The sequence below is a fragment of the Phocoena sinus genome, chromosome 15, assembly GCF_008692025.1.
Source record: "Phocoena sinus isolate mPhoSin1 chromosome 15, mPhoSin1.pri, whole genome shotgun sequence".
Taxonomy (NCBI): domain Eukaryota; kingdom Metazoa; phylum Chordata; class Mammalia; order Artiodactyla; family Phocoenidae; genus Phocoena; species Phocoena sinus.
The window spans coordinates 72,922,060-72,932,658 of record NC_045777.1 but is presented as its reverse complement, the minus strand read 5'-3'; the positions used below and the strand labels follow the sequence as shown (position 1 = coordinate 72,932,658).

At 55.8% G+C, this 10,599-nt stretch overlaps 1 protein-coding gene across 5 annotated transcripts; it reads right to left on the bottom strand.

Annotated features, from left to right (window-relative positions):
- Nucleotides 1-1,739: 1,739 nt before the first annotated feature.
- Nucleotides 1,740-8,792, bottom strand: TGFB1I1 (transforming growth factor beta 1 induced transcript 1). Of its 5 annotated transcripts, none has more exons than XM_032604278.1 (11): nucleotides 8,651-8,792; nucleotides 7,195-7,295; nucleotides 7,019-7,071; nucleotides 6,782-6,924; nucleotides 6,538-6,625; nucleotides 6,316-6,421; nucleotides 6,004-6,198; nucleotides 4,801-4,974; nucleotides 4,450-4,531; nucleotides 4,001-4,149; nucleotides 1,740-3,761 (listed from the first exon to the last, which is right to left on the bottom strand). In XM_032604278.1, exons 1-11 carry the CDS (start codon nucleotides 8,766-8,768, stop codon nucleotides 3,495-3,497), a joined length of 1,476 nt encoding a protein of 491 aa, XP_032460169.1. In that variant the 5' UTR covers nucleotides 8,769-8,792; the 3' UTR covers nucleotides 1,740-3,494. The 5 variants fall into 5 exon arrangements, with proteins under 5 accessions (XP_032460169.1, XP_032460170.1, XP_032460171.1 ...); XM_032604279.1 differs by having other exon boundaries at nucleotides 7,195-7,356; nucleotides 8,651-8,695; XM_032604280.1 differs by lacking the exon at nucleotides 8,651-8,792 and adding an exon at nucleotides 8,082-8,564.
- Between the last annotated feature and the right edge of the window lie 1,807 nt (nucleotides 8,793-10,599).

Genomic DNA, 10,599 nt, shown 5'->3' with positions numbered 1-10,599 from the left:
ACTCCCCTTCCTGGGCCTTAGCCCCCACCCCTTCCCCAGAGCTCCAGGCTCAAAATCACTTCTTTCACCCTTTAAAAATACTTACCCTTCAGCTTTGACCTAGGGATCCCGGCTGAGCCAGCCCCCTGATTCTGACTAGCCCAGAGGGATCATTTTCAAACCCAAATCTGACAGTGTCACTCCCCTGCTTAGGAAGCCTCCATAGCTCCCCATCACACCCAGGAGGAGGCAGCAGCTTCTCAGCCTGATGCCCCGACCCCTGCCCACCCTTCCCCTTGCTCCTCCATACCAAACCCAGAGTGAAATCATATTTCCTTCCCATTCCCTTGCCCAACCCAGCCCCTGTATTCTCATACCCTCAAACTTCTGTATAAGCTGTGCCTTCTGCCTAGAATGCCTCCCTGCCTCTCAAATGGTCAGCTCCTACTTAGCCTTTCGTGCCCAGCCCATGGCATCTCTTTGGGAAAAACTTCTTGGACTTTGCTGACACAGTTCTGAGCACATTGCATGGACCTTGCCTGGGTCCAGGTCTGTCTCCCCAGTTGACCAAAGACTCCTCAAGAGCAGGAAATGATCTGATTCATCCCTGGAGTCCCATTGCTCAGCACAGGGCTGGATGCAAGAAGGGAGAGGCTGGATAAATATCCATACCTCTGCCTTTCTAGAAGAACTGACCAGACTTGGATGTCTGATTTTGGGAACTGGGTTCATGCTGGAGATGGGGAACGGAGAACAATATTTTAGGGGAATGTGATGAGTTATTTAAGGAATGCCTTCATTTTGGTCCCTTCAAAAGCAGACTCTACGATGAGAATTGGGGTGCAATGACTGTACTGGGGAGCTGATCCCAGTAAGGAGTGGGGAAGAGAGACAAAGAAAGGAGAAAAGCCAATAAAGCATGTGTTGATCGAAAGGTTACCACTGTGACAATCCCAGTGGGGACCCTCTGAGACACTGTGGAGAACTCACCTCAGAACTGACCCCCAAGGGGCCAGAAAGCTGGAGTATTCATGCACCAATCCCTGTCTCTAACTGGCTGGAGGTTACGGAACCCCACCCACCCACCCCAGGCCCTCCTCCAGAGAGCACCCTTAGACAGAAACTCAGGGAGCAGCTGGGGAGACTGAGTGTCTGGGAAGTGTCTGCATACGACTTCCCAGGTGGGCCAGGTGGATATGGGCAGGGCACCCACAGTGTCTGCTTCAGTGGGTGATGAATTTGAAGGGCCTGGGAGAAATCCAGGGGCAAGCATCCGAGGACACGTTGGGGTTATGGGCACTTAAAATCAAATCTATGTGTCCTCGCGGGGTCCTGCAAAGCCCTTCGTGATGTGGCACCTAATTCCTCTTTGACCTCATCTCCAACTACTCTCTCCCTTGCTCACTCTAATCAACCACACTGGCCTTCTTTTCTTTCTTCCAATGTGCCAAGCTCTTTCCTACCGCCTGGCCTTTGCACTTGCTGTTTCCTCTGCCTGGGATGCTCTCCTCAGGCTCTTTGCCTGGCTGCCTCTTTCCTCAACCTTCAAAGTCTCAATGTACATATTCACAGAGGCCTTCTCTGACAATCTGGTTCAAGTACTCCCTTCCCCACCTTCACTAACTTAGTTCTCTATATTTTCCTTCTAGCCTTCGCTCCTTTCCTTCCTTCCTCATTCCTTCCTTCATTAGCAAACATTTATGGAGCACTTACCACATGCTAGACAGCATCCTAGACGCTGGACAGATAAAACAAACATGTCATCTGACAAACAAACTCCCAGGAGCTTGCCTTCATTTCAGAAATAAACAAGCAACAAACAAACACTTATTTGCAATAGTGATAAGTGAGGGACTAGGGAGGTGCTGTGGGTGGAAACTAGAGGGAAGGGCCAGCTTTACCTAGGCCATCAAGGAAGTCCCCATTACTTCATCATGCTTGTCACTGTGTGTTTGTTTTTCCTCTGTCTCCCCTACTAGACTGTGAGGCCAAGGAACATGTTCCCTATGGTCTCCCCAGCACCTGGCATGGAGCCTAGGACAGCACGTGCTCAGTAAACACCTGGTAAATGAATGGCTCAAGACTTGGTGGTGGTTACAAGCCAAGGGATGGAAAGCATTCCCCAGGAAGAATTTGTGGAAGAGGAAGAGCAGGAGGCCTAGGAAGACCCAGAGGGTGGAGCCTCAGAGAGGAAAGGATCTGGGGGTTCTGCCCGAGGCCAAGACAGAGAACCTAACCTTTGTCTCTTGCCCACTCATGTTCTCCTTGGCTGTTAGCTCCTCCTTGAGCTGGAAGGGCCTCTGATAATCCATTGTTTCCAGCCTCAAAGGTCCCTGTAGTTAGGACCCAGGAGTCCAGGCCCCCTCCCTAGGGAACTTCAGAGTCTAAGGTACCAGGCTTAGAGAGGCCTCTGGGGCTTAGTGATTCAGATGGAGCCTGAACTTCTCCATACTTAAGAACCCCTGGCCCCACCCTTCTCTGCTGGGGCTAGGCTCAGGTGTCACCTCCTCCAGGAAGCCCTCCTTGACTTCCAACCTGAGTTAGAAGCCTCCTTCTGGCTCTTACAGCCCCCAGCGCTTCCCTCAGTCACTGCCCTGACCACCCCAAGTGTCATCCTCTGCCTAGCGGAGCTGTTATGAGTCAATACCCGTATGAGGGAAGCTGTAATTCAATGCCCAGATCCAAAGGGTGGGCACAAATTGGCACTTGAATGGAGCCCCATCTCTGAGGGTCTTTTAAGGAGGGGGAAAAATCTGGAAACCACCCAAGGTGGCAAGGTGGAAGGGAGTGGGAGGGGTACAGATTAAGTGCTTATTTCGAGGATATAAGGAAACAAAGGACGGGGGGTTGGGGATGGGAAGGTTTGGTGGGTCCTGCTTGAGCTCCCGTCCCGGCTTGTCACCATCTGTACAATCCTGCGCAGGTGGCCAGCTTTTCCTCAGGCGCATCTGACAGATGAAGGGCAGCCTGCAAGGGCTGAGTCTGAAGGTCCGGCTCCCGCCACAGAGCTGTGGCCTAGAACGCATCACGCATCACAGTATAAGGGGCGGGGCGTCGCAACGCGAGGCAGTCCCGCGCAGAGACACAGCACCTGTGTGACGTGGAATGTGTGTTTATGTAGGTAGAAAAAAGTGCACTGAGCAGTGAGGGGCGGGGAGAGGGACATCCTGGCCTGGCCTCGGATTCGTGGTTATTGCAAGGGCCCTCCTCCAGTCGGGGGGCTCCCTCAAGGCTGGGAATAAAGTGAAGGGCTCACGCGGGATCGCTTGCCAGTGTACGACCCACTTCGTGGGGCGCGTGGCCTTAGGATCTGCGGGGCTTTTTCTGAACTCGCCCATGGAGAACGTACAGTGCCTTCGGGGCCTGTCCCTCCAGTGGGTGGGGCCTCACGGAGCTGGGCTGGGGGAGCCCCACGCTCTAAGAGCAAGGCCTTGGGGTCTGGAGAGCCCGGTCTTTTCGGGAAGGGCGAGGTTTCGGGGGCCGCGCTCTCCCAAAGGGGCGAGCCCGGCAGGCGGTCAGCCGAAGAGCTTGAGGAAGCAGGGCTGGCAGTAGGGCTTGCCCGCGCGCTCCTGGAAGGAGCCCTTGGTGAGCGGGCGCAGGCAGAAGGTGCAGGTGAAGTGGTCCGGATGGAAGCGGCGGCCCAGGGCCGACACGCATCGGCCGGTCACCGGGAGGCCACACGTGGCGCACAGCGACCCGCGCCGCGCGTGGAAATGGTTCTCGCACAGCGGACGGCCCTCGTGCTCAAAAAAGCTGCCTCCCGAGAAGGGCGCGAAGCATTCCTGGGGAAGGGCAACCGAGAAAGGATGGGTCAGCGCCGATCTCCAGACGAAATAACTTGCCCTACGAGCTGAATAACCCGACCCCAGTCCCAAGACCCCCCCGCAGCCCCTCGCACTGCCCTCAAAGGCGAAGCCTCGCCTACCCAGGACCCTGCTCTGAATAATCGCCCCGCCCCAGGCTCCTAGTCCCGCCCCGCGCTGGCCAGTCCCTCCCAGGCCACGCCCCCCCAGCCACGCACCCTGCAGACAAAACAGTCTGGGTGCCAGAGTGCGCTGAGCGCCGAGATGTAGTTATCCAGAATGGGGCCTTGGCAGCCCTGGCAGCGCGGGGCGAAGAGCTGCAGGAAGTCTCGGCGGCAGTAGGGGCGGCCCTCCCGCTCGTGGAAACCTAGGAGCAGGAACCGAGTAGGAGGAAGGAAAAGAGTGCGCGGTGGCACCAGGAGCCCCACAAAATCTGAGGCTATGGGGCCAGGGGAGGCGGTAGGCCGAGAGGGATGGGGTCTGGGGCGGGAGCAGAGCGGGAACGGATGGGATGGGAACACACAGGTGGGACAGGTTGGGGCCAGGAGAGAGCAGGAGAAAATTCGCGGCCCCGAGGACTTCGGAGGTCGTAGTGCGCTGGCCCAAAGAGAGCAGGGCGGGATGTCAAGCGGACCCGCGGCTTTCAAGGTGGGAGTCAAGCTCTCACCCTCATCTCCGAAGGGCTCCCCGCAACTGACGCAGCAGAAATGCTCCGGGTGCCAGTGGGTGCCCAAGGCAGTAACCATCTTCTGCGGGGAATAAAAGGGAACACTCAGTGTGGCCCTCAATTTCTACTCCCCTCCCTCTTCCGCCCTGAACCTAGGTGATTGGGTTGAAGTACGAGTGTAAGGTGTGGGAGACCTAAGCAGGAACTTGGGAATCAAAGAGAGAGGGCGAAGTCTAAAGGGCCGTGGACGAGAACGAGGGACGGGGCTGGGGTGGGCGTGGGAATGGGAGAAGTGTAAGTGGATGAGGCCCATCCCACAGGCGCCTTGGGTGAGACAGAGGCGGGGCTCACGTGTCGGATGGGTTGATTGCAGAGGCCACATCGTGGGGAGAAGCGCTCGAAGTAGCACTCGGGACAGAAGGGAGCTCCATCCTTCTCGAAGAAGCTGCTGCCTCCCAGGGCTGTGGAACAGCCACCGCAAACGAAGTGCTCAGGGTGCCAAGCACGGCCGAGCGCCGTCACCACCTGCGAGTTGGGGGGTGAGGCCTGGGTCAGAGTGGCCCTCGGGCTGCCATGTGCCCAGTGAGTCAAGGTTTGCATAGCACTTTTCGAATCTTTTTTTTTTTTTTTTTTTTTTTTTTGTGGTACGCAGGCCTCTCACTGTTGTGGCCTCTCCCATTGCGGAGCACAGGCTCCGGATGCGCAGGCTCAGCGGCCATGGCTCACAGGCCCAGCTGCTCCGCGGCATGTGGGATCCTCCCAGACCGGGGCACGAACCCGTGTCCCCTGCATCGGCAGGCGGACTCTCAACCACTGCGCCACCAGGGAAGCCCACTTTTCGAATCTTATCTCTGAGCAATCAGGATGAAGAATCTAACGTTCAAGTCACTCAGTCTGTAAGTGATGGAGACTCAACCCGTCTTCCAGCACAGTGCCTAGGGCCCAGCATACTTTAGGAACCCACAAAAATGTTGTAGTTTCTTTTAAAATTAGAAGAAAAAATGAGCTAGGAGAAGAATGACTTCATATATAATACTAATATATTCATCTTTATACCAACACAGTCATAAAATGCAATTTTTAATATATTTTATTAATGGAAGAAGGGGCCCATGAAGGTGAAAGTGCTTAGGGCCCACGAAAGTCATAATGCCACCCTGCTTTGCTGAGATTGGAAATTCTAGGATGGTGGTAGGGTGCTTTATCTAGCAGGAGGAACTAGGTCAACCACTGGGCACCGTTGCCAGTAACATCTGCTCAGTAATAAGCCAAGGACCGGAGCTCCTGAACCAGACAGGTGGGTGGAGCCAATGAGGCTTTTGTGGAGATTAATTGAGATGGGGGTTTGTAAAGGAGCTAGCGTAGAGCCTGGCACACAGTAGGACCAGAATAAATAACAACTGGATTGGAATTCTTACTCTGCCACTTACTTGCTATGTGACTTGGAGTTTCAGTTTCCTCATCCGTAAAATATGAACAACAATAATGCCCACTGGCTCTCAGTAAAGATGGGTCTGTGGGTCTCTACTCCCTTATTCGCAGGGCTCCACTTACTTGCCCAGCAATGGGTTTATTGCAGGAGCCACAGAGGCCCTTGGCTTGGGTGGGAACGCCTCGGCGGCTGAGGTCAGACTGAAGCAGCCCCAGCATGGTGTCTAGGCTGCCTTTGCCAGCGGGCCCTGGTGGGGAGGGGGAGCCCTCATTCACGGAGCTTGGCACTGGTGGCTGGGTTGGCCCAGAGGCCGGAAGCTGCAGCAGAGAGGACAGGAGAGTTGAGTCAGCAAGGCAGCAGATGTGGGAGGGTCTAAAATGTGTTGAGAGCCACAAATCCACACTGGCCCACCCCTCACTCCCTGAGTGACTCACATGATTCTGGACACGGAAGTCAGAGAGTGAGGCCATCAGCCTATCTAGCTCCAGGGTGGCTGAGGTGGCCGAAGGCTTTGGGAGAACAGGGGATGGACTGGGAGGGCTGTGAAGAACACAACTTGTGTCAGCTTAGAGCCCCAGAGTAACGCTTCCTCCTGTAACTCAGGCATCCAGGACTGATCACCCCTCTCCCAGCCCTGCCAACTATGCCAAACTCACAGGCTGGTCCTTTTCTTGTCCTCAGATTGGTCCTCCTTCTGCTCTCCTGCAGTCTCCTTGCTAGATGGGAACTGAGACATTATTTCATCTGCAAAGAGGATAGAAGGGCACTGGACATGGGGCCATGCTCTAGCCTCCTTCCCAGTTAAGGCTTTAGCTGCTACTCTGGGAAGGCTATACCCACTTAGTGTCTGCCCTGCCCTGCCCGCCATCACATCAAGCCCTGCCCCAGTTACCCTGGTACCTGTGATGTTGAACTGAGTAGCGTTAAGTTCCTGAAGCAACCGGTCTAGCTCACAGAGACCCGTGCCCAAGACACCACAGGAGGAGGAGAATGGAGGGGCTGCAGGGGCCGCAGGCTTCGGGGACCGAGGCTTGCATACCGTGCTGGGAAACAGGGTGGGGGCCTGGGTTCAGGGGTGGGGAATACAAGACTGAGTCTCAATGGGCTCCCCCATCCCCCAGTACCCAGCCCCCTCACCTGTACAGATGATCCTTGTCCCCAGAGGCTCCTGAAGATTCCCCGGACCCCATCTATAGAGAAGGACATATGTGTGGGATAATAGGCCTGTACCGTACCCACTCAGGCCTAGATTCCCTTTGCCCCTACCAAACCTGGCCCTAGTGGTTGCCGCAGTCCCCAGCATCTGATCTCACCTGTGTCAGAGGAGACGTGAGGGGCTCTGGGGGCCGCTCTTTTAGAGCCCCTGACCTTGGCATGTGAGAGGTTGTGGTCTCCAGGTCAGAGAGCAGGGCATCTGCAGGGAGAGGCCGTCAGGGTGAGAGGTTGGGAGGTCAAGGTTAAGGCAGAGACAGGGCCTTAAGAGATCAGAGAACAAGTGTTCTAAGTGGACAGTGTTTGAGGAAGATGGAAGCCAGTATTAGGAGCAGAGGTCAAGAATCAGAAGAAACACAAAGCCAGACCAAGGCAGAGATGTGGAAGGGCAGCAAGGACTATTTATGATCAGAACATCCCACATGGCTCATCCTGAGATTCATATACAAATTCAGCTACCTGATTCTTTTATTCTCCGAATCTTCCGTAATGCAGTCAGAAGCGGCTTTTTACTGGAGCCAAATTTGGCTTCACCCCAAATTGCTCAATTGGCTGTATGCCTGACACCAGCTTTCTGATTAGATGTTCTTTCTGCCACACCCCCTACACCTAAAGAGACCCCTCCCAGCCCTGGCCCACCTCCAGACGCCACTGGGCTCCACCCTATGCACCTCATTGGTGAGTCCGCTGGGACCTGCTTTCTGATTGGCTTATTCTTCACCGTACCAGTGCACGTTACCCCAGCTGAGCAGCACCCCCTACTGCAGGGTGCTGGAACATTTTCTCTCCCACGAAGGGCACAGCCTTCCAGTCCCAGTTCTGACAGGGAGGATGAGATGCCTGGGTGCGCCTTCCTGCCCCAAGACCGACAGACAGATAGATACACACACACACACACACACACACACACACACACACACACACACGCCGCCCCCTCCCCTGCCCCCCAGGCCTGCATCCCCAGATCCGAATCCTTTGAACTCATTACCTTCCAGAATTTAGAAGTCCCTGACCCTTTACTCCGCATCTCTGAGCGCCTTGGTAGAACACTTAACCTCTCCCTGGCATCTTGGCACTCATCTATTATACTTTCTGCCCCAAGGACCTGACCCCTACCATACTTAAGGGCCCTTAACTCTTTCGTTCCCAAAACCCTAGGGCAAGCCCATTTTCTTCTCCAGAACTTGATGTCATATTCTCCCTTCCCGTCTACTTTCCCAGTCCCTGGACCCAAGGTGCCTTTAACTCCTCCCTTCCCAGAGCTCCTGAGCCCAGATGCCGACAGGCGCTGCGCCTCCCTGCCCATCCGTCCGCAGCCAGTGGTGGAGGAGTGGAGCGAGGGAAGAAGGGAGGGAGCAGCCAGTCTGGCAAAGGCAGGAAGGGAGAGGCAGGAAGGGGGACGTGGAGTCGGAAAGGAGGCGCCGGCAGAGACCAGAAGCGAGAAGACAGGAGGCAGGGATGGAGAGATGCCGGGAGTGCGAAGGGGGCGCCAGGATGGGGAAGCGGGTCCAGGCGGTGGGGAGGGACTGGGGACAAGGGGACCCGGGCCCCACTCACCCAGGTCCTCCATGACGGGGCGCGGGCAGACCGCGCGGGGCGAGCAGGGCGGGGGCCGTGTCCGGTGGGGGCGGGGGGCGGGGGGACGTCCGGGAGCTGGAGGCCCAGCCGTGACCATGTAAGGAAGCCGGGACCCGCTGGGATAGGGCTGGGGGGGGGGGCAATGAACGGGAGAACCCGGGGTGGGGACCTGAAAGGGAGGGAGGGCCCCGGGCCCCGGCCCACTCAGGCCCAGCCTGCTTGCTTGCTGCGGAGACGGCCACACCCCAGCCTTGGCCTCAGCTGCAGGGAGCCCCCGGCGGCCAGAGCCAAAGTAAGAAAGTGGCTCTTGCAGACTAAGCTGGGGAACCTCTGCCCGGGAGACCCTTAGACACAGACTGAGGTCCCTAAGCCCACCGCCACCCCAAAACTAGCACCCTGAGTCCTAGACAGAGCTCCTCTCCCACCCAGGCTGTTCCTGGGAGCCTGCTCCAGACAGAGTCTTAGGGTTGGAGGTGGGAGTGATGTTCTAAGGATCAGTCAGATCCCAGGTTCAGAGACCTTCCCTTAGAGACCGTGACAATGACATAAACAGAGATCCCAAAGGGCACGCAAACTAGATGCAAAGAAATCTCTCAGAGACAGAGACACACAATGAACCCACCCACAGACTCTAAGCCATAGTGTTGGAAACGCATATACAGACACAGGTAAACAGAAACCAAGGCCCGAGCCCCACACAGACTCAGGGGAAACACTCCCAGGCAGCCAGCCCCAGCCAGCCGTCCCCAGCACTGAGATGAGCCAGACCTGTCCCAAAAGAGCCCTTTCCCAAGATACTGCTGAACATAGCAAAGAAAGCAAGACACAGACTCCAGCCACAAAGGAACAAGAGGCCTTCCCTGGACTGAGACCCTGAGAAATCAAGTCGGAAACGAGAAACTCTAGAGATAGGTGTGGACAGACACAACAGGTGTGGCTGCAGCCACTGGACTGTGGGTCTCAACCCAGACCTGAGTCCAGATGTGAGCACTGGAATGGGGTCAGGGGGTTCCTCAACCCAGCAGTAAATCAGAACCTGGGAGCATTTTTCAAAATACTGATGCCCCAGTCACCCTCCCCTCAGTCCAATTCAGTCAGAAAGGGGCCAGGCATCAGTATTTTTATAAAGCTCTCTGCGGACTTCCCTGGCAGTCCAGTGGTTAGGACTCCATGCTTCCACTGCAGAGGGCATGGGTTGGATCCCTGGTCAGGGAACTAAGATACTGCATGCAGATCCCATATGCCACATGTCACAAAAGAAAAAAAGCCAGAGAGAGAAATGAATAGATCCTTATATAAATATTTATATAATACATTAGCGGGAAAAAAAAAAAAAAGCTCTCTGGGTGGTTTTAAGGCACAGCCTGAGGACAGAGACCTGGACACCCCCTGAGGCACGGAGGCAGCACGGGGCAACCTCAGCTCCCCAGAAGCTAGCAGACAGGCCCAGTCCAGACACTGTCCTCAAAGTCAGGCTGCCACCTAAGTGGCCAGTGAGCTGGGAGCCAGATTATGGAGACCCTGCCTGGACGACCAAAGCAACGCAAGCCCTTTCCTCACCTGAATGCCAGCCTAGGGCTCCAGCTCCCTCTGGGCACGACTAAGGGCCTCACGGGCTTGAAGAACACAGTAGGTCTTCCCTCAGAAAAATGGCAGGACAGTTGGCCCAAGATATGAAAATGGATCCAGAGACTAAAGACACACGATGGGTGAAGGGAACTGAGGAAACCATAATGCCAAGGTCTTGGATGTACATCCCCACTCTCACATCCCCTCAGCACAACCCTCTTAGTCCTGATCAAGGTCTGTGTCCAGCTGGGTGGCTATCTGAGCAATGAAGTAGCCTCAGCAGGAAGCAGGCTTCCCCTGGGGCCTAAAACCACAGCCTCAGAAGCAGCCTGGGAACTCAACCATATCCCAGGGCTCCA